Genomic DNA, 23791 nt, shown 5'->3' on the forward strand with positions numbered 1-23791 from the left:
ACATACATTTTATGCAATCAAACCACATCAAAGCAACAATTGCAAGAGATATTACACCCCCACCTCTCTTTGATTAATCATAGTTCTGTCTTTTTTTCTCTCTCTGTCTGCCTGTCTGGCGTAAATGTACAATTTGATTTGTCATTTTGTTGTTCATCCACTGGTCTCTTTGTTTGTCATTTTAATATGTGCTAAGGATCTGAATGGCTCCGTGACTCACTGGTTTAGGAAACTTTCAACAAACATGCTGACTTTTTACTCCCAGCCCTCCTCTGTCCTGTCTGAGAAATATGAAAATATTTTTTTGCAACTATCCCTTTAGCACAGACCTGCTCTGAGTCAAAGAGAAAGTGATTAATCCTTTGTGAAGCAATGTTTGCACATGATATAGTCTATTCTCTAAGGACACCATCAGGCAGAAAACATGGAGAGACATATGTACGCCCGAGTCTTCACCAGCAGTGAGCGGATGTCCTTAAGTCCTTTTCTGAGTAAAGCATTAATGCATTTATTTATTCATGCATTTATTCATTTATTTACCCACTTTCTTAGTCTTTTACTCACACTTACTCGACCATTACAAATAAGAATAGTTTTCAGAAAAGTGGAAATAAATATTCTATTCTATGATTTATTTTACTTTAAGTAAAATTAAGTTTAAATTAAATTTAAGTTACTTCACTCCATGTTTACTTTGAGATTCCGACTTTGATCACAAACTTATAAAGCTCCAACTTGTACCACCTGTTCGCTGCAATGGCATGTGGAAACACTCAAAATGGCAAAATGGTAATCTTGTAATATTTCTGTTTAACAGTTCCTGGAATTCCTGGAATTGTTCATATCGTAATAATCCAAGATTAATCTGAAAATAATCAAAACAAACCAATGTAGCATGGATATTACATGTCTAACTGGATGTCTAATTTCCTGCTAAGTATGATAAATAAAGCATTTATAAAGCATTTGCAAAATGACTGTTATATTGTGGTTCTGTCTGTTGGTTATTCAGATTACACAGATTCATTTTGGCGTTAATAGTGTGGCCATATAAATGCATAATTTTGAGTTTGTCATCTAGTAATTTACGGTAATTACGTGATGGCATGAACACGTTTAGTTCCAGTCCGTGAATTTGATTGGCTGAGAGTGATCACTCTGGTTGACTGGCGTTTCAGATCAGAGTAGCAGTGCAGAGTGGAAATTAAAGGGGAACTATGCAGTTTTTTTTTAGCTTAATTTACATTAACTGAACAGCTTCGGAGTCATTGGGATGGTTATATGACTTTTTTCAGGTTGAATGGTGGCCGTCTCGCTTCCCTCTAGCGCCTGTGAGCGGAAAAAACAGCCTTGCAACTTTGGGCCGGTGGGCCTCCGGGCTCAGCGTCAGGAAGTATCGCGTGATATCAGGTCTTGCGATGTAACGAATTGCTTTACGGCACTGCACACATACACATTTATATGCTAGCCTTCTGTGTATTATACATATCTCATTGGACATGGCTCTGTGCGTTCGCCGGCTTCTTTGAAAACAAATGCACATGACCAGAGGGAGAAGATGGGAGGGGGAGAGAGTCGCCAACGAGTTTTTACAACAGTGTTGTCAAATATCTTTTCCGAAGCTGTAGGGGGAGCTCTATAGAGGAACCCGTGAGCAAAAAGCGAGAAAACAGCGAAGTAATTGCCAAAAATGCATAGCGCCTCTTTAAAGTCATGATGAAATCAAAATTGACAAATTTTTTTTTTCCTTTTCTTTTGGGACTGTTTTGACAAATAAAAAATATTGAAACTAACTGGCTAAATATAGTCAACCAATGTAAGTGGTCTGATATTAACTTGTTGTGAGTGTGAAATTGCTTTCTGTAAGAGTGCATTATAATACCCACAATATGAATTGGAAAAAAAGCTGTTTAGGTGATAAAAAACAAACAACGATTAGGTAAGATGAAGAAACACTCTTGGAATGGACCAATAACTTACACTGCTCACCTTGTTATATCATTCTGTTTTCAGTAGTCTCAGTTAGACTCCTTTGTCCTTCCACCAGTGATCTTTGTGAGGAGGACAGTATTGAACCTTATTGATCCTGATGGATCAGCTTTGATGGATGGAGGATATTCGTAGTAGCCATGATAGTCTCTAACCACAGCTGGTGTAAGGCTTCAATAGGAAAGGTTGTGATTGCTATTGTAGTCTATACAAATGTGGACATTGGTATACTTGGAAGTGTGATCAATCTTGAGAATAAAATAATTGTTTGACTTGAATACGCTTCAAAACACCGGTTGATGTTCAATAACTGTATCCAAACAAACTTTTTACATTATCACCCCTGCATACTCAAGTATTCAAATACATTTACAGTATACAGTGAGTAGTTACAATATACATTCCTAGTATCTTGAATTCAGTGTTTATCATATTAACTTATCAAAGAGATATCAATATTTTGATTACCCCTTCCTAGATTTACATAGGAGAGCTTAAGATTTGTTGTAGATTGGAGATTTGTTTCATATAAATGAGAAGTTTTGATGAAACAATATATAATTTTATTCACCGCACTGTTCAATTAAAGGTGCTCTAAGCGATGTCACACGTTTTTTAGGCTGAAAATTTTTTTGTCACATACAGCAAACATCTCCTCACTATCCACTAGCTGCCTGTCCCCTGAACACTGTCTCTGTAGACAGCCCAGGCTCCACAAACGACAACAAAACAAACTGGGCCAGCCTGGACCATGAAATATAACAAACAGGGTTCAAGCCAATAACCGTCAATAATGATTTGGGGGGTTAGTGCGCTTGCACATGAAGGGGGGTGTGGGGAGTGGAGGAGAGAGAAGCATGAAGAAGGAAGTTAGCTAGAGGAGAGATGTCCTAGACAACGACTAACGTTAGAACTATATTCTCTTGAATTTTGATATGGCCGACACACGACCAAAGAGATGACGTTCCGATTACAAAATAGCAAAGAAGAGAGAAAAGTCCCGAATTTACATTGGAAAAGTTTCCATTTCTGTTTCAGGAAGCACGGAATGGAGTGGGAGGGGACGGGATGAGGAGGAGGGAGGGTCGAGCTATCCTCGTTTTTTTTTGTTTACAATACTTTGAACGTCAACAAGCATCCAACGTCGCTCAGAGCACCTTTAACTCACTGGCATTAATTAAGTGCTCAGAGATCTGGAGAATTAAACAATGAGCCGTGTTTCAGCCGTATACAGTTTCCAGCTGGTGTTGATCCAGGTTTACCTGTAATCTCTATAAAAAGAGCTATGTTTGGAAACCTTCACCATGATTTAATGCCTTGTTTTATAGTAAATAGGGCTCACATGCTCATCTAGGCTCTGCACTGCAGTCTTTCCAATTTTTCAGATCTAAAGTAACTTAAGGCGATACATTTACTTACGCAGATGAAAGATTTTTATCTATCGATCACAGCTTTTCATCTTTGTTTGTAAAGAAAAGTCAATAATCCACTCTCCTTGGATCATTATTACATCATTATCGCTCTGGACTCCCAAAAAAACCCAAAATATCTTCCAGGCTTTGCTTGCGTTTAATTGTATGTCAAGTCTTTTGAACTCCAAGGTGCCTTTGGGGGTCTCTCACACATAAATCATATTGCACTGAAAGTCGACTTAAGGTGGGTCTATGAATCACAGTTTCGAGAGGATAGCTTCTGGCCCTTAGGGAAACCAAACTTTTAAAAGTGCATTTAACTTTAGAGGACTTTCCAGAGGCTTGATTCCATGTTTGCCATCTGTTAATGCATCAGAACAGGACAGTATTGTTTATTGATTGAGTCGTCTAATTGTTAGCCGTATCTAAATGAGGTGCAAGCGGGCATGTGCGCCTGTGCATGTCTCTCCCTCGCTGCCTCTCCTGGGTTTAGTCTGTCTGAGTTGACACGTCTACATATGACAACGCAAAACACAAGAGACTTCACTGTTCAATTATTGATGAACATTTTGTCCTTTTTCTTCCACTTGTTCTTTCTGTTGTTTTTCTTGTCTCCTTAGCTACCAGGGAAAAAAATAAAAGGACTCTGAACTATTTTGTCCTTTTTAAGAAAGAAAGCCATTATTTTCTCTCTCTTTTTCTTTTGTCTTTGTCTTTATGTCCTCATACATTTGGTTTCTTTAATTTTCTACTCTTTTTTTTTTGAGAAACTTGTCAACTAGAGCAACCATCTTTAGTTTACATCACATTTAAGCTGACGTTGTACTTCTTTCCTGTCACACTTATCTTTTGCATACACACACATTGTTTTTTGTTTTGTTTTGTTTTCTTCTTCTCTTGATTAGTGTGAAGTGGAACAGAAGGAGGGAACGGAGACGTTATGTCGGACTGACATTTATGTTTTCTAAATACTGGGCAAAAATTGTGAAATCAATCAATTTTATTCTACTGTTTTTTTCATTTGCTTTATCTGACATTCTCTCTTCATTTCTCCCTCAAATTCAAATGAACACTGTTCTCAATATCCCATAATACTGAATCTGGTTTTTAATTTTCATCCTTCTCACTCCCTCTTGTTCTCTCTCTCTCTCTATGAAATCAGGAGTCGCTGCAATAAAGATCATTATTTTGCTCTATAGAGGAAGTGTCATTGTTTCCCCAACATAGTTTATCAATTATTCACACGTGATTAATAGAGCCTGCAAAGTGTTGCAACAATATATCAATATGACTCGCTTCAGGGATTACCAACAAACAATGCAAATCATTTTGAGGATTAGGAAAAAGAAAAATAATTGCTGCGTGACTTCGAAATAAGTTGTTAATCTTGTATCACCACCTTCATAGAGATGCTAGCGCATTTTGAAAGTGTGCTGTAAAAGATTTAAATAAACACTCCCCTCGCTGGGCTTTGAAGACACTACATGAAAGGAGCCACAACCATGAAGGCTTATTCCAAGAGCAAAGACCACTGTGCTCACAAAACAACTTGCGCCGCATAAAATAAAAAAAATCGCAACTTGTCATTTTCTCTCCCTGGAGGCCCGGGCGATTGTGGCTGGCACTGCTCTGAATACAAGCAAAGAGGAAATTAAAGATGGTCTTAAGATAAGAGGGGCGACTGATAGTCTTAATGTTATTAGTATTGCTGGAAGCTCTCACGGCAAAGCCTGCTGGGTATCGTGCCGTAGCAGGGATGTCACTGTGGGTTTCTAAGAAGTTGTACAGTAGGTGTGATGGTTTGAACAACTATAATTTATATTCACGATATAGCGTGTTTTCTCATACCATACCTTATTTAATGCCTGGAAACAGTTTTATTAGTTTGTTGATTTTGTTGATGTACTAAAGGCCTGATCTTCAAGCACTGCATTAAATATTCTGAATGATATCAATGAAACAATTCTGACTTGTGATGCAGCCTGGAATTAGACCACACCATGTTCGGTCATCTGGCCAGAGGAGAACTGGCTGAGTCAGTTTTTTTTTTTTTCATTGTGTCACCATTTGAGTTTGGGTTTCTTGTCACTGCCGCCTTTGGCTTGCTTAGTTGGAGACACTTAGTTTTCATCAATTTTATTAACTTTTTGAAAACACTGACACTATTGGACGAGAGCTGAACTGAGCTTGATGATGACATCACTATTTTCTCCAGAGCTGGTTTTGATGAACTTTACACAGATATTGAACCAATCTGAATCAACACTGAATTGATTTCAGCTGAATAATGACAGTTTACTATTGTCTTTTTAGAGCTGCTTTACAACAGAATTGAATTATGTTTGCATAATTAAATTACTCTTCATTAATGTAAAGCTGCTTCGAAACTATCTGTATTGTATAAAGCGCTATATAAATAAAAGTGACTTGACTTGACTGTAAAGGAAATATTTACTCAATTTTTGTTTTTACACAAATATCATTGCACTTATAGAAGAAAAAAGATTATTGTAATTTGATGTTTACTGTATATATTCATGCTTTTTGCATGGTTTTTCTGGAAAAAAATCCCGATTGTGAGAAAAAAAAAAAAGCCATCATAACACAGTTGCAAACCTTAGTACCATTTCTTTAGTGGTCAAGTGGGTCAATGTCATCCAAAAATGTCAACAAAAAAAAAAGAATATAAGTGTAAACGGTGTGATTCAAGTGAAGATTTCGGAAGTCATATGATAGCTTTGTGTGTAGTCAAACTTGGTGTGTCTCAATCGATCACGTGTGAGAGCCGCTGACATTTAACATTGATGTAAAACTATGGCCAATGGGTCTTTAAAAGTTTTTCATCAGTGCAAATGTTAAAACTTAGATAAAAAAAAAATAAAAAAAAATAAAAAAAAAGATCATTGCAGTTCATTCACACTTATGAAGTTCATATAATTTGGAACAAGTCTGCCATCATAAAAAAAGTTGCAAACCATCATACCATTTCTTTAGTAGTCAGATCGGTCAGTTCAGCCCCAGAAACATCAGTTTCCTTTTCAGTTTCCTCTCTGTGCAGGAAGTTCCATTCATTGCAGTAAAAGCCACCAAGTCTATGGTGGAGTGCTGGTCTTTATGTCCCTGTCTTCCTGTCCCTGTGTGTAAATCAGGAGAGCTCCTCTGTCTGCTTAAAAGCAGCCGCGCTCTAGTTCAATTCATTAGTGCTGCTCTGTTGCCTTTTACACCTTCAGACTGCGCTGACACAGCCATAGATCAGGGCAAGGGGAGAGAGAGAGGACGACTCCGAAAAGGAGACGCCTGGGAATTGATCATACCTGTCTTCCAACTTCTGCAGGAGTGAGTGGCAAAATGTAAGGTGGGAAAGAGGAGAGAGGACAAAAGGAAATAGTCTTGAGAAGTGAAAGGGAAGGGGCCAGTCAGAGAAAATTAGTGAGGCTGTGTGTGATTTATCCTTTCTCTCTGACAAAAGCACAGTGAAGGTCGTAAACTGTACTCTGGCACGTGGTCTTCAGCCCGCTGTGTGGCACAGTAGCTGCCTACAGTTTTCATCAGTGCATAAATTGCGTTTGTTTACCAGGCTAATTAATTTCCAAGTTTACCTGAACAAATTAATTTAACAGCAGAATAATAACATTAACTTAACATTACAACAGCATTTAAGTGTTTGTGTTATTTCCTACGACAAGTCTTACTGAAAGCAGAAATGCTGGGAAACACAATCACAGACAATCCAGGGCTGTTTCATAATGGCAACGTCACTGTAGCGACTTTTATCCGTGCAAAATTGTGGCGATATTCTCAGTTTAGAGAATTCTGACGAATGATCACGTTTGTGTCAACATCACGCTGCTTTGTTATATTTATTTCATAAATGTACAAGAGTAATTGTAATTTCATAATATATTTTATAGTATTTTATTTTTATATTATGTCATATTTTTGACCATAGAAGTTGTCTGTTCCATGTCCATACATCACATATTATGTAGGATAATTAATGATAATTCTTTGAACTTTCTTTTCCTCAAAGAATCCTGAAAAAAATGTATCATGGTTTCCACAAAAATATTTTGCAGAACAATCGATTTTAAGATTGATAATAACAATAAATGTTTCTTGAGGACCATATTAGCATATTAAAATGATTTCTGAAGGATCATGTGACACTGAAGACTGGAGTAATGGCTTTATTTTTTACTTATGTAATGTAATGACACGTCCTGTTTTATTTATACTGTAGATTAATATTCTTTTTTTGTAATGATGTGTCAGTAAAATGTGCTGTAACAGATATGTTACAAAGCTGGCTGTTGTCTCTACTTTTCAGCCCTATTTTTCCTACATTTCCCATTTTCTCGCAATACAATATAATAGCGATATTATTCATTTATTTATTTATTTACTATTCTGCTTACCAAATTCTGCAATCCTGTCCACTGCCGTGGTTTTGACTTCAGATCTGAAAGCGTAAGTCACTTTTCACTGTGTCAGTTTCTTCTCTTTTGTTGTTATTTCTGGTTTCATCTCTCTCCCAGGGGCTCATGTCACAAGAGAGAGGGACTGGAGGAAGAGAAAGAGAGAGAGGTTTACAAGGATGTAAGAGATAGAGTATTTTAGTTTTTGTTTGCTATTTTGGGAGAAGCCACCAAACAGGGTTTTTACTATGGCAACTGACAAGGGACAAACTCGGCTTTTTAAAAAGGCTCATGCTTTATTCAGATTGGTGTTTTTGTTGTTCCACTGTCAGTCATTCATAGGCACAAAGCATGCGTGTGTTTTTGGATATAATCATCTGCATATCTTGACACAAGTGATGCCACCCGGGGCAAAAGGAAATAAAAACACAGCCCATATCTGTGCATTTGCAGTAGCAAAACTGTGGCTTCAGTGAAAGGTGTGTGGAAAATATGAGGTAAAGGTTTCAATGGATGTTCCAAGATTTCACAATCATGTTTGATTTTAACTGTGCGCTATAGATTTGATTGACTATTTTCTGTATGCTCTTCCCATTACTTCCCACACTGTTTATATTTATAGCCTTACAGAACAAGAGTGATTTAGAGAATTTAGAAGTGTATCGATTCACAAGCAGCTTGTAAGCATGAGACTTGCTTAATACTCACCTATTTGTCCTCTTCTATTTTTGTATTCAGCCACCTGTATTATAGAAAGCAGGTGCATTTTACCTGCTCTAAATACATACTGTTATTCTTAGTGTTGTGCTCAAAGAACAAAACAAATTCCTTAAAGAATCACAATGTCTGTCACCTCACCTTTATGTTCTATTTAGTTCAATTCATTAACTTCTAGTTTGTTTTCATCCATCACGTGTTTCTTTTTCTTTGACTGATCAGTCACCATGGACACTGACATTCATCACAGCTTTTTGTCTTTTAGTTAATCATTTTGTTTTAGTTAATCATCATTTTGTTTTAAGTTCCTCCTTTTGTGCTGTTCATTGTCGGTTGTTGTTTGTGCATACAGTCTAAATCAGGATTTTGTGTTAATGAAATGTAATATATATTATATATATATATATAATTTTGTAAAAAAAAAAAATTTTTTATGTTTAACTCATTCTGTGAGTAATTAATAGTAGTTTAATAGTAATGGTAAACCTATGCTAAAAAATTTTTTATATATATATATTATAATGTGAACTAATGATTTCCTGTTTAGTTTCACCCTGTTGAAAAACTAAAATGGTTTAGTGGAACAGGTTTCCACGCAATTTTCTGGTAAATTTAACTAATTTGGGTTAAGAGTGTAGCACACTGTCTCGCATGTTGGCTTGTTATTCTGAGTTCGTAATAAATCTTATGCTATTTTATAATCATCTTCATCTTCTGTGGATCTGAGCGTTACAGTGTCCTTAAGTTTATCAGGAGAGTGATGATTTGTAGTCAATAAATGCATAATGAGCATAAATATATTTCAATATAATAAAGAACGAGTCCAGATTGAAAATCTAATTCAAACCTGAAAATAAAATAAAATAAAAAAACCTTTAAGGACATAAGGATTTTTTTAAAAACAAATAGGCCTACACATATTTATGTAATGACATATATGTTATAAATATTTTTTTATATAGGGCCTAATATTTTATAACAAATTGTTTTGATTAGTTGACTTTTGATTCCCACTGTATTCTATTCTATTTCTGTTATTCAATATTCAGAGCAAAATATTTCTTGTGATTATTTTTGTTACTGTTATAGAAGGAAAAAGTTTTCCTCTCTGTAGACAAAATTCTGATATAATCAAATGCTTGTTTTCGGTTTAGTGGCTCTGAAGTCAAGCATATCAAATCACAATCATTTCAGCACAGTATGTTATGAGTCCCCTTTTTGAATTTCATCCTTGAGATTAGATCTTGGTTTTAACATTTTGCCATGCTGAATTGCTGGATGAAATTTAATTCTGAATTTCATCAAGGCTCTGCTCTTCTGTTCTGCTAAACATCCCACCCAGCCTTTATGGAATTTACTGTCAGCACTGATTAAAAAACGCTGAACTCAATCTGAGTCTTTAGTGAAACATGCTTTTCATCTCCTGTTTGTACGTGTTCTAATATCCGCACTGGTGTTAGTGGTCCTAATAGTGGTCCAGGACACAAGTAGTTTCAGGTTCGTTCTCAAAAGAATATGCTTTTTGAATTGTGAGTTCCTATGTAGATCTACAGAGAGAAAGGCAATGGGAGAGACTGGAAATAATTCTCTAGTGACATTTTTCCATTAGGATTAAACTTGATGTGTGTGATTTTTCAGTGTTACAATTAAGGATACCAATTGAACAATGTTAATGTGATTAATTCTTTAAAAAAAATATTATTTAACCTTGACCCATGCAAATTCAGGCAACAGGAAACTTGTCATACCATTCAAAAGTTTGGGGTTGGTAAAACAATGGTAAAAAAAAATTAAAATGCTCACCAAGGCTGCTCTTTGTTCAACAATGCAGTAAACACATTATATTTGTGAAATAATATTACAGTTACAATAGTTTTCTATTTTAATACATTTTAAAATGTTATTTATTCCTGTGATCCTTCAAAAATCATTATAATATGCTGATTTGGTGCTCAAGAAACACTTCTTTTTACTTGGTGTACGGCTCTAATTAAAGCAAATATATAATCAACCCCAACAGACACACACACACACACTCAGTGACAAGTCATCCTCTCTTTCGCACCTCGGTAACGGTTTTTGTCTTTAGATTGTGTATAGCTGAGTGACAGTCAGTCATTTAACATTTTACAGCTTTACCTCATGAAGACATTTTAAGGCTTTTTATAGAAATATAAAATTCCCACCAGAATAAAGCTTTCCTATGAAGTTGCCAAACTGCATATTACATGCGCTTTCCAAGCCTTTAATAGACATTTAACATTTTGACAATAGGTGATGTTTATCACATCTTTTTTTTCAGCATGCTAAAAGCAGTTCTCTTTGTTTCTTCAGTCTTTTCCTCCTTTGCTTTCCAGCCAAGCTCAAACTAATCATTGCTTCTTCATTAGATAAACTCTATATTTTCCTCTCTCTCACTTTACTTTAAGTTTGTCAGTAGTTAGTGCAGTATTGGGAGTAGCCTTATGCAATAAAATGCAATTATGTTTATATTTAGCCGCGTCTTGTCTCTGCTGGCTTTTCACAGTTTATTGGCTTGATGACTATTTTATAAGCATGAACCCTGTAGGCAGGTTATGCTCTGGTTGTCATGAACACTGACAACGATCTGGTGATAGGGAAGAAGGAATAGTAATAACTCCAGAAGGCGCTGAGGTTAAAGACGAGAACATACGCCCACCCGTTTTTCTATGACACTGTAGAGAGCAAGTCACAACAAACTTTCGTTTTTTAACTTTCTAACTCTGCGTTTTGCCCTCCGGCAGCATATGGGAGAAATATTCTACTTGTTATGTATGAGACACAAGGCCATGTGTTTTAATGGTTTAAGGCAATTTATTTGCTTTCCTGTGTGAGTGGTTTGTATTAAAAGTGGTTTAAATAAAAACAGTGTTTTTTTTTTGTGTGTTTTTTTGTGAAATGTTGCAGCCCACTTCACATTATTACTGTGAAACACAATAAGACAAGAACTGCAATTAAGACAGTGCGACATATTCATGAAACAAGCAGAACAGATTTCTGTAAATTGGACATACAGTACGTATCCTAACGGAAATGGTTGCATTCAGTTTAGTGGGAGAATTTACATAAGAATAATTTTGATTTATAAACGTTCTGCACAAATTCATTCTGCTCATGTTTCATGAATAAATCACAATGAGTTTGTTGGTAGGATGCTTATTGAAAGGAACAGCCATAATTATGGTTGTGAAGCATTGTTGTAATCTATTGTAAGATTTTGATGGATTAATTGGACTTGACTCTCATTTAATTCATCAGCCCTAAATGGATAAAAAGATTGTGAACTAGGTTCATTATTTTGTGAATGGCACAAGTTATCAGCAATGATAGAAACTATTGAGAATGTCATTTAACATTGATTGCTCATTTCTATAGTAATTAAAAAGAAAATATAAAACAAGTGAAATAATTTGATCACAAAAAGTTGGTGGATTAATTTTTTGGTGCAAAGCGGGGTATGAATTTTTGTTAGGTGATAACCTTAGCAACATTACACCTCAGTGGAACATTAACAAAACTGTCATTATATATGACTTTATTACAACTGTAAATACACTACAGTGCAAAAGTGCTTTTATTCAGCAGGACAATTGATCAAAAGTGTCAGTAAAGATATATATATATATAGTTGCCGGAAGCAACTTTCAATAATTGGCGACATCATGGAGCCGGTGTCAGTTAAACAGTGCACTAGGGTCAAACAGCTCAAATCGTTTTGTGCATCTTTTTTTTAACGTATTGTTCTTTCAACACTATGACAAACAATATAGCACTTGAGTCCCCAGTGGAAAATCCCATTTCATCTTTAATTCTCCAATTTCTCCAATTCCTTCAATCAATCTTTTCAGTTAATGTCCTTAAACAGTTGAAATTGCTCAAATAGTCTATGAACTGAAGTCTCAAGGCTCAAAATCAATTATCTTGTGTTCTGATTACAGAACACTCAAGTAAATTAAATTAGACTCATCAAGGAGATCAACCTTTGATTCTGAATAAATACACAATCAGATTTTAAAGTACTTCAGAGTTAAATGCACTTATTTTTGGAAAATTGTGACAATAAGCACAAGTTGTAATTGTGGCTTATTATTGTCACCTTTATGTTCAATTTGTTTAGTAATCATGAACTTTCTGTTTGTTTTCACTAGTCACATGTTCCCTTGTTCTAGTTTCCCGCTACTCATCAGTTATCATGGACACTAACACCATTCATCACAGCTTTTCATCTTTTAGATAATTATATTGTATTTAGTTCCTCCCCTTGTTCTGTTCAGTGTTGGTTGTTGTTTGTGTTAAGACACACTGTCTCACATGCTGGCTTGTTAATCTCGTTCTTAATAAATCTTAAGTTATTTGATAATCATCTTCATCTTCTGTGAATCTGAGCGGTACAGAACAACTGACCAAAATGGACTACACGCGAAGTTTGTGTTCATGGCTCAGAAGAGCCACAAATGTATTTTGAGGAGTTTTTCCGTCTCGCAGTCACCTGACGAGACCCTGAAGTCGCTGTTCTGGATTGGAGCAAATTACCATCACCCCATTGACCTCCCAGACACCACCGGATTAAATTGGAAATATCAGGTGGCTGGAGAGCATCCGTTCCCCATCCAGGACACAGCCAGACCCAGAGTCCGAATCACCACCTTCAACCGCAGAGAACTTGTGTGTACCCCCCCGCAGACGGAGAGCTACCACCCACCGCGATGTGTTAGCCAGAGCCTGAGGGGAAGAGGAGAGAGCTAACCCTCGCTCCATCTCGACCCGTCAACCTGTTAGCTCTGTCTTGGCTCCTCCCACCTTCGGCTCCACCGGAGACCCTCGGACTTGCGTCTCCACTGGGTTCACTCATCCTGCCGGCTGGTCAGTCGTCACTCTACTTCTGCCACGGACTTGCGGGCCGTCCACTGCACTGCATCCTTACACCTCTACGGCTCCAGTGAGTTCCTCCTTACACCGGGCTCCACCGTGGTCTCCAGTGCCAGCGGTGTCGCTCGACTCCATCGGCTCTTTCTCTGCGCCTGTGGATCCATCGCCCTCGTCTCCGTCGGTCGTCCCCCAGTTGTCGTCAGCCTCCATATCATCTTGGCTCCTCCCTCTACTCCGCCGTGGGCTGTTGGCACTGGTAAGCTCTGGGTCTGTGCTAGCGGACTATCTCCACCATTGCCGCCAGGGGATCATCATCATCCTTCTGTCACCATACCTTCACCGCATCCTGTCACCATCCCTGCGCCTCGTCCTCCTCCCATCATCATCCTCCCATCGCAACATCCTCGTCCTCCTCAAAAAAAACCCTCCTCCTCTCCCTCTGCTCGTTCTTCATTTGTGGTGTGAGGTCGCGCCTTGCCAGAGGGGGAGTACTGTCACCATTATGTTCAGTTTGTTTAGTTATCATGGACTATCTGTTTATTTTCACTAGTCACATGTGTTCCTTGTTCTAGTTTTCCGCCACTCATCAGTTACCATTGACACTAACTCCATTCATCACAGCTGTTCGTCTTTTAGTTAATTATCACTGTGTATTAAGTTTCTCCCCTTGTTCTGTCTCGCTTGTTGCTTGTTCTCGTTCTTGATAAATCGTATCTTATTTGATCAAGATTTCATCTTCGTCTTCTGTGAATCTGAGAGTTACAATCAGGGGTTAAATTGGGATTTATTATGTTGGGGGGTTTATAAAATAAACCATTAAATGGCACTTTCTGGAGAGTTTTGTGCAAAGAAATGGAGAAATTGAGTCTTACATGATATGTGAAAAACTGCAAGGTTAAGAGCATACCTCTTTTTGCTGATAATCCGGTGTCTGAAGTAAAATGGTCAAAACATCTCCTGAGAAAAATCACATGGTCAACCAAGTCTTGGTTATTTAATTTTTATTTAGTCTTATTTTCCTTACCTTGTCATTCAAGGCTGAGCCCCGGCCCAATTTCACCACTGGTTACAATTATACGTTTCATAATTGTTTTTGTATTTTTTTTTCTAGCAGCTCATGTTCTCCTAACATTTCAGCTACCAGCTCAGGTAAAACTTTGAGTATATTTTTGTGCTTTCAGGTTTTCTTTATATTTCAGTACGAGCCAAATTGTAAACATTTTGTCAAAACATGAACTTACTTCCCATTTCTTTAAAATGATACTTTACTCTTGGCAATAGGCCTGTGTTTTCAAATAACTAGACGTAGAGAGGCACATCCTCAGTGTGCTGAGCTAGATATAGGCTACCTGCACTTTATTAGCATTGAAAGTGTTTTCCTACTAGAATGTGTCCAAACTCTCATTCCCGGTGCTCCTAGTACCCAATTTCTTCAGGAGTGCGGTATACGTGTACATGAGGGCTGGAGATGGTTGTACGATGGAGGTGTGAGAGAGTGCAGAGAAGAAAATGTCTCTCTTCCCTAATAGGGGAATTTATTAGTGTGAATCTCCAGGTCTCCTTTAAAGGCCCTCTGAAATTGAAGTGTCAGCTCTGAAGTCGAGCACATCAAATGCCCCTCGCAGCAAAACGTCTGTGTGTATCATGAATGTGTGTGTGTGTGTGTGTGTGTGTGTGTGTGTGTGTGTGTGTGTGTGTGTGTGTGTGTGTGTGTGTGTGTGTGTGTGTGTGTGTGTGTGTGTGAAATTGTCAGCTCTGAAGTCAAGTTCATCAAACGTTCCAACTTGCTGAGTGACTTCACGTCTGTTTGAGCAGAGCAGACACAGAGCTACAAAGGGTAATTACATTTCACCTTTACTCCGTGTGTGTGTGGGGGGGGGGGGGGGGGGGGGACTGTGTGTGTGTGTGTGTGTGTGTGTGTGTCTATGTATTTTGGTCCCCTGCTTCCTCATATTCTGAAGTGAAAGTGTAGATTGAAACTCGCCCCAACAAATAAAAAAAATCTGTCTGTGTGTCTGACTGACTGTCTGTCTATCTGTCCATCCATCTGAAACAACAACAACTAGGGGTGTAACGATACCCTCATGTCACGATTCGATCCATATCACGATACTGAACTTATGATACGATATTATTGTGATACTCCAAGACAAAAGGTTAACAAAAAATGTACTGTTGATTAAAATCCTAAATTTGGTTTTACATTGGGGGTGGAAATGAATAGACTTGGACTTACTACTGGTAACCCAATGCACAGGACAACGTTGACACTAGAATACAAATATTAATGATTCTGAAGCTGGAAATACAGAATTATTTTAGATGAACATGCTTGCACTCTGTCACTGGCTAGATATAATAAAAAAAATGTAGGCCACTTTTTATTGGTAACATAAGACATTTGACATTATCAGGACCCACAAGTATTCCCCCATTACATTACAGTATATTCATCATAATATATAGCAGTATAATGTAGTATTGACACTAAAACTCTATACAAATGATTTTTTTCTCACACAGAAATTTTCATTTTAGGTGAATTATACACAACACATATTGTCCCTGTCCACGGTACATATTGATGTATTTTTGTATTGCTATATATATTGTGACCACCTAACAACAACAGATCTGTCTGTCTGTCAGTCCATCTGTCTCTCTATTTGTCTGCCCGTCTCTCTATTCGTCTGTCTATCTCTCAATCTATCGTTCTTTCATAACTCTTTGTGTGTATGCATATGTGTGCTTGTGCGTATGAACCAGTGCTTAATTTGTAAATGAATAATTGCCGGATCCAAAACCAAAATTAAAAGGCGCTGTGTTCGACACTGACCATACAACTTCAGTTTTCCCGGATCATACAATGACGTCACTAAACGGTGATGGCACATCATTCACATGTTTCTGCACGGCCCTTCACCCTAGTGTATTATTCTGTCACATATTTAGTCATTGAGACCAAATATCATTCAGTTGATCAGTGATATTCTCTCCCCAAAGACGTCGTTGCTTTTTTCATTACACCGATTTCTGATCTAACTCCCGTTGCTTGTGTCTCCCGCTATCCTGATTAGTATGAGAGTTGTCCAGGGATACAGTTCCGTTTTCTCGGGATCTCTTTTGATCAGAAACTCCATCAGCTTTACTCACGGATATGAAACATTTAAATATGCTTGACTGTCTTTTTGACATTTTGATGATATTAACATATTTTTATTAAATTAATTAATCAGGTATAAACACTCTCTCCAAACTTTAATAAGCACGAACCAATGAGAACTTGAAAACTTATTGGTCAAAAATATATATGTTGAGGGCCAATATCAAAACTTAGCCTCAAAATACATCTGCATAAACTCGCACTCGCACTGTCGCCATGTAATGCACTTGCTAATGCCGGATCGTTTAAAATCAAATACCGGAACGCAAAAATCCTATCTGGAATTTTCCGTAACAGGATCCGGCAGGATCCAGCTCCATTTAAGCACTGTTCTGAACATGATGTTGGCGATGACACACATGATGTTGACAAAATTATTAGACTCCTCCAAACAACTGCATATCAATTATTTATAAATGCTTTATTTTATTCAAGCAATTTCAGCTTTGAGAAACATTAAGTTAAAAGCCAATCAGTGAAGACAACTTCATCTGTGTGAGTCAAATTATCACATCAGCCGAAGGCCAATCAGTGAAGACAACCTCATCTGTGTGAGTCAAATGATCACATCAGCCAAAGATCTGACATAAGGGATCGGTTACAGTTCAGTTACACGCCACTAAGATGCCGGCATGGTGACTGATATATCTGTTTACCCAGTTTACACTGGAGGATCCCTTTGTTTTCCTGTCAAGGTCAAGGGAAATTCTCTTAAGGATCGCTCTGTGCCGTGGCCTTTGCATGTAATGGAGAACTAGATCATAATTTGTGTCCAGTAGGAAAAAGAGCGAGAGCGATCGAGGACGAAGGAGTGACCTTCAGTCCAGGCCCCTGTGGTCTGTCTGAAAGTGTGCCAGCAATAATCAGAGACTATTTTTGACTCTCTATCATGTAGATAAAATGGGTCACTGCGAGCTGGCCAAGCCCAGGAAGAGCACACACACACACACACACACACACACACACACACACACACACACACACACACACACACACACACGCCATGGCTAATCTCTTAAATCAAACTCACCCTATGTGGGTTCTTCACTGATGTTCGATTCACCAGGGATGGTGCAACCATATGCTCTTAATATTTTGCTGACATCAAGTTACAGAAGAGGGATGGATGGATAAATTGATAGGTAGATGAATAGGCCAAGGCTATTTCTTCAAGCAGCTCAAATAATCTTGACAGACCTCGATCTCATCCCCATGAGAGCCTTACTATGTTCTCTGCTCTTCTTTAGTGCCTAACTGTCCTTGTCTCAGTCCTGTCCCTCCATAGTGCCTGTAAATCGCACGCTCCTGTGGTTGTGGTTTGAGGAGATTGTGCTTTAATAATTAATTAAAATAAAAGCTGTTTCTTAATGTTTTATGAATGATGTCCTCCCTAGGCACTCCTTAATGAGATGTAATCCAAAACAAGAGCGCGCTCACTCCAAAAGCCATACTTTTTTTCACTTTGTGACAAATAACAACTTTGTTTTAGCTTTGGCTTGACTAATTCACTGCACCACTAATTGGCGTTTGATAACCAGTTTAGGGAAATCAAGTATGGTAAAGTACACTCTTCTTTTCTTGTGAGATGTAGGAGAGTGGTGGAGGGTGCTGTGGGGAAGAACGTGGGGAAGGCGAATAATCGGTTTTGTCTGCTTAAATATTTTTCTTATCTTTCTTTCTTTTTATAATTTACATTTTTCTTAGTTATAATTATAAAACATATAATCATTTGGTAATTTGGTTTCGTCGGTTTATATTAATTGGCGAGTGTGAGAATGGCGTCACTCCCACCGCGCACCATCTCCTTCACTCTGCCATGGAATTAGGGAGTCACGGTGGGAAGTGTACTGTTAGCGGTGGGAGAACAAATCGGTTGTGAAAAGATATCGTCGGCATCAAGGATGAACAAGGCGGTAGTGGTCTTTCTACAAGAGGAGAAACTGGTTGCAAAACTTCTCGAAAGTGGTGTCGTAATTAATGGAGGGTTTTGTCCAATATTTCCACTGGCAACGTTAACATCTAAGGTAACTATCTCGAATGTGCCGCCATTTATCCCTGACGAAGATATTGAGAGAGAACTCATTAGGTTCGGAAGAATTACCAGCCCGATAAAAGCCTTATCACTGGGTTGTAAAAGTTCGGAATTAAACAAGTTTTCATGTTTTTAAAAGAGCCAACGCTGGATGGATCATTTCGCGTAGTGGATGAAGGTAAGATGTTTATGGTTTATGCTTCAACTGTTGGATTAAAATGTTTTGAATGTGGTGACGTTGGTCACAAACAGTTCGCAGGCCATAGCTGAAATACACGAGTGTGATAATGAAGGGATTAAGGTTCAGGAAGTTGTTGTACAAAAGGAAAATCAGTCTGTAGAAGTACAAGATATTATTGATGAGAATGTTTTGAATTCTGAGTAATTGTGACAAGTGAATTCGGTATGCTTATGAATGAGAAAATGCAAAATACTATTGTAGGCCTACTAGAGGATGAAACAAAGTAAAGTAGAAATGAGGGATGATGATACATTCTCTCAAATGTTATGGAATTAATTTTGTTCCAATAATAATGAACGTAGCTTTTCAAGAAACTAATTAAAATATAAATTGAAACTGAATAAAATATCTTTGAAACTGAAAAAGAATAAATCGCAGGCAAATTTTTTTACTTCATTTTTAATACACTGCATGTTTTGCTAACTATTTCTCATATTTCGTTCGCTGATCTGAACTTACAAATGCGCTTCCAGAGATTTCATTTACGCTTCTGAAGTTTTCGTTTACGCTCCCAGAGTTTTCGTTTGCTGTTCTGACACATTTCTCTCGTGGGGGCGGGGCTAGTAGCAGTGTGCTCTTATTGGCTACTGAGGTTTTTATTGACAGCTTCTTCACCTGGAAGTGAAGACGTCAGTGGTGTGTTTATGTGTGGATTTGAGCGTCTGTAAGCGCAGCTTTCTATTTCATTTTAATGATATTAAGTTAGGTTTGTTTTTTAATTTTATCTGTATTTACCTGCTGCTACTACTTTGTCGACAGAAGCTTTTAGGAGCACAAGAGATCTATTCAGTCTATTCCGGTGTAATATTACATTAAAGCACTGTATATAATTCTTAAAATATTGTATAGTGTCCAATGTTTTCGGAGAATATTTGTTTATTCCTGATGATTCTTTTGCATGTTAGGCTCTGATTAGGGTGAGCTGTTACAATTTAAAGAGAATACTAGCAAACGTGTGTGATATATTCAGCCGTCAAGAAAGTTTCACTTCAGGTAATGTTAATCAAGGTTGGCAACCATGACCATCACTACTCATTGTTAGCATGATATACATTTACACCATCAAAATTAATTATCACTTAAATAAGAGGAATTTAAACAATATGAAAATTACAATCGTGGCCTGCTGTCAGATGATACAGACCTCAAGGGGCATTTCATTACATATGTCAATGTCACACAAAGAATGTTCTTGTTGCCATTTTTTTTAACTGATAATTGTATTTAGTTATTTCATTTAATTAATACTATCTTCTAAGATTTAAAATTGTAAATATATTTTAACAATCATCAACCATTTCAATTGTGACTTACAGTATACAACCATTTAAATTAATGTAATTGAAAATATGAATTCAATTAAATTTACATTCTTTATTGTCACTAAAGCATATACACAAGTATCGAAGTGAAGGTCTTGGATGCAATTATGTTGTGACAGGAAAGACCAGAATTCACAAAACATGAACTGCATAATATGTACAGTATTCTCATATACATTACTATACAAAATGAAAAATTACAAATACAGAATACATTTTAAAAATTCATATACATTTTAAATGTTGCAATGATTCTTTGAGCAGTTCCTGTTGCAGTTCAAGTAACAGAGCAGTGACTGGATACAAGCAGTACAAGGATAGTCCACCCAAAAAATAGAATTCTCTCATCATTTACTCCTTCATGCCATCCCAGATGTATATGACTTTCTTCTTCACATAAACATAGACAAAGATTTTTAAGGAAATAATCCATCTCTGTGAGTCCATAATACAAGTGGATTGTAACCCATGTACGCAAGACAGTTGGTCAGAAGTGATTTTTAATAGTTAAAACAGTTTACATTATTAGTATTTCTTTTATCTAGCCTATTGTTTCACTTCAGAAGGCATTGATTCATTCACTGAGGTCGCATGGATCACCGTGAGTCACGCTCACTGTGTGTGGTTTTTAAAGCGTCTTTAGGACTCGCAGAGATGGATTACTTTCCTTATAATCTTAATTCGTGTTTATCTGTAGAAAGAAAGTAAAATGCATCTGGGACAGCATGAGGGTGAGTAAAATAAGTGAGAATTGTATTTTTGGGTGAACTATGCCCTTAACATTCATATGCTGTTGGTATGCTAATCCAAGATCAGCATAGACTAATAAGAATAAAGTGCAAGGTGTCTGAAGATCAAGATCCCAGTCATTCAAAGGTGATGTGTCTGAACAAAGTAAGATTATTGTCTGATAGGGACATCTCTGGTACTATCACTCCATCCTCTGTGTCAGCATCAGAATTTTGTTTATGGAAAAGTTGCTCCACTCCTGGAAAATGAGAGAGGAAATGAATTATAATCTAACAATACAAACTACTTTGAACCCCCACATACAGTAACAAGTTGCAGATTTACAATAGTTTTTCCAAACAAATTATATAAATGTTTTAAGGGATTTTACAGTACTAGCTTAAATATTTACCTCGGGAGTCATGAAGCATTTATCATATGTAATACTGTTGTGTAACCAGTAGATGGCTGTATACCCCTATAAACATATATCCATGGCTGTGTATTCCCCAGTTGCTGGATGTTTTCAGTCATAATTACTTGCATGTATTAAGGTTTTAATTTGGACATATATTTATTATTAAAGACTATTAAAGATTAAACATTTTTCTCAGAAATGTTCATTTGAAGTGCAATTTTTGGCATTATTATTAGTCAAATATGGACACAGAAAAAGCATTTACTCATACTAGCTACATATAATAGCTTTATCTATCAGTCATCTTTATCACACAAAAGTAATCAGAATAAATAATTTCAAAATAATTAAATAATTTTCAAGATACTTCAAAATAATTGAGTGTTTATTATTATGAACAGAGACGTGTTCTGTGGTCAAGTCGTTTCTCTCCTCTTTCAAAAACTCTGCATCGCAAATTAATCAGCAATTGAGAAATTCAGGTTTAAATAGCTTTATTGGCATGGTAAAAAAAAAGGCTTTACATTGCCAAAGTTGAATCAGGCAGTGATTGACAGCGCTCTGGTCCAATGGCATCATTGACTGATACAGTACTTTTTGTACTGTAGGCTACAGTACATATACTGTACAGTACTCTAGCACAATGTTGTTTGGGGTGGCTGGGGGGAAATATGATATAATCGAAGACTGTAACTGATCGAATGTAGATAAACAAGTCATGTAATGATTGGGCTAAGTTAAATCAAGACAACACAGCTGTATAATGTTATGGGCTCTCACCTGAAAAAAGCCAGTACTGTATTATAAATAGTATTAGTAGGCTATAGTATTGATTAAAAATAAATAAATCTGACTTATCACGAGTAGGCTATCCAGTAACCTTATAGCGACGATGGCTAATGATAATGATATCATTCGTCTGTACTATTCCTTCTATAAGAAATCATCTCAACAATATAGTGTAGCAGCAAAAAAATACAGATATAAACTTAATATCATTAAAATGAAATAGAAAGCTGCGCACGCTCTTACAGACGCTCACATCCACACATAAACACAGCACTGACGTCTTCACTTCCAGGTAAAGAAGCTGTCAATCAAAAACTCAGTAGCCAATAAGAGCACACTGTTACTAGCCCCGCCCCCACGAGAGAAATGTGTCAGAACAGCAAACGAAAACTTCAGAAGCGTAAATGAAATCTCTGGAAGCGCATTTGTAAGTTCAGATCAGCGAACGAAATATGAGAAATAGTTAGCAAAACATGCAGTGTATTAAAAACGAAGTCAAAAAATTTGCCTGCGATTTATTCTTTTTCAGTTTCAAAGATATTTTATTCAGTTTCAATTTATATTTTCATTAGTTTCTTGAAAAGTTACGTTCATTATTATTGGATCAAAATTAATTCCATAAAATGTCAGGTGTTTCAGACACTGAAACATTTGTAAAATCGGTGGTCAAATTGCAGCAAACTGTTGAAATGGATAAATTGAATGAAAAAAAGAGGATTCGATTGAGGAAAATGCTTACAAAACTAAGAAAGTGTAAAGGCCCGTCTTCAAACAAATAGAAAAATGAGTCCGGTGCACTGGGTGTTTTTTTTCTCTCCCATCTTTTTCTGCTCTTTGCTGTCGTTTTTTTCCTTTTATTAATATGATGCTTATGAGAATTGGCTCTTTTAATATAAATGGAGCAAGAGATCCAACTAAAAGGGCAGTACTATCAGAATTTATAAATATTAGGAATTGATATAGTAATGTTACAAGAGACTCATTCTGATAGGTGAAATAGAATTCTAATGAAATAGAATGGGGTTTATGGTGGGAGGGGAAGTATACACTCAGTCATGGGTCAAATACAAGTGCTGGTGTTGCTGTTCTATTTTCAAAACGATTAACTATTGATATTTAAAAAAATGAAGATAACTGGAAAAGCATGATTTGTTCATGCAGAAGTTCAAGGAATAACTTTATTTATCAATGTATATGCACCAAATGTTGTCTCGGAGCGAGTACTATTTTTGAATATTAAGTCATTTCGAATTATGATAAAAATGTTTGTATAATTATGGCTGGAGTGGAGACTGGAACTGTACTAAAGATTTTAAGGTTGACAGGATTGGTGAAGAACCTCATTTTCAATCAGCTGTAGTACTTTCTAAGGTGATTCAAGAACATGATTTGAGTGATGTCTGGAGAAATAGGAATAAAGGAATAGAACAGTATACATTTATCAAAGATAATAACAATGAAGTTAAGGGGGCTAGATTAGACAGGTTTTATACAAGTAAATATTTTAATATTAAAGTGATGGATGCTGCTATTATTCCTAGTGGTTTCTTTGACCACCATATGGGAACTATAGATATAAACAATAAAACAAATTTGAGATCACAGTTTTATTGGCATTTAAATAAGAAATTATTATATAATAAGCTGTTTTGTGAGAGTTTTACTCAGCTTTGG

The 23791-nt window shown here is 36.8% G+C and overlaps 1 protein-coding gene and 1 long non-coding RNA gene across 7 annotated transcripts in view; one reads left to right on the forward strand and one right to left on the reverse strand.

Annotated features, from left to right (window-relative positions):
• The window catches only part of LOC309477284, a 347071-nt gene that overhangs the window by 143585 nt on the left and 179695 nt on the right, over window positions 1–23791 (reverse strand). The gene's annotated exons all lie outside the window — the stretch shown is intronic.
• unc5da (unc-5 netrin receptor Da) overlaps window positions 1–23791 on the forward strand; it is a 225137-nt gene that overhangs the window by 31775 nt on the left and 169571 nt on the right. For 2 of the 6 annotated variants that reach the window (XM_082140474.1, XM_082140473.1), the window contains exon 1: window positions 18401–18796. The exons of 2 other annotated variants lie outside the window; for them this stretch is intronic. Coding sequence is in view for 1 of the 4 variants with exons in the window: in XM_082140473.1 (XP_081996599.1) it covers window positions 18745–18796 (52 nt within the window). In the remaining 3 variants the exon portion in view is untranslated. Of the gene's footprint in view, window positions 1–18400; window positions 18797–23791 lie in introns of those variants that run through there. 2 more of the 6 variants (XM_082140475.1, XM_082140476.1) reach the window with 2 other exon arrangements.

This window comes from Leuciscus leuciscus, assembly GCF_965113295.1.
Source record: "Leuciscus leuciscus genome assembly, chromosome: 16".
Lineage (NCBI taxonomy): Eukaryota > Metazoa > Chordata > Actinopteri > Cypriniformes > Leuciscidae > Leuciscus > Leuciscus leuciscus.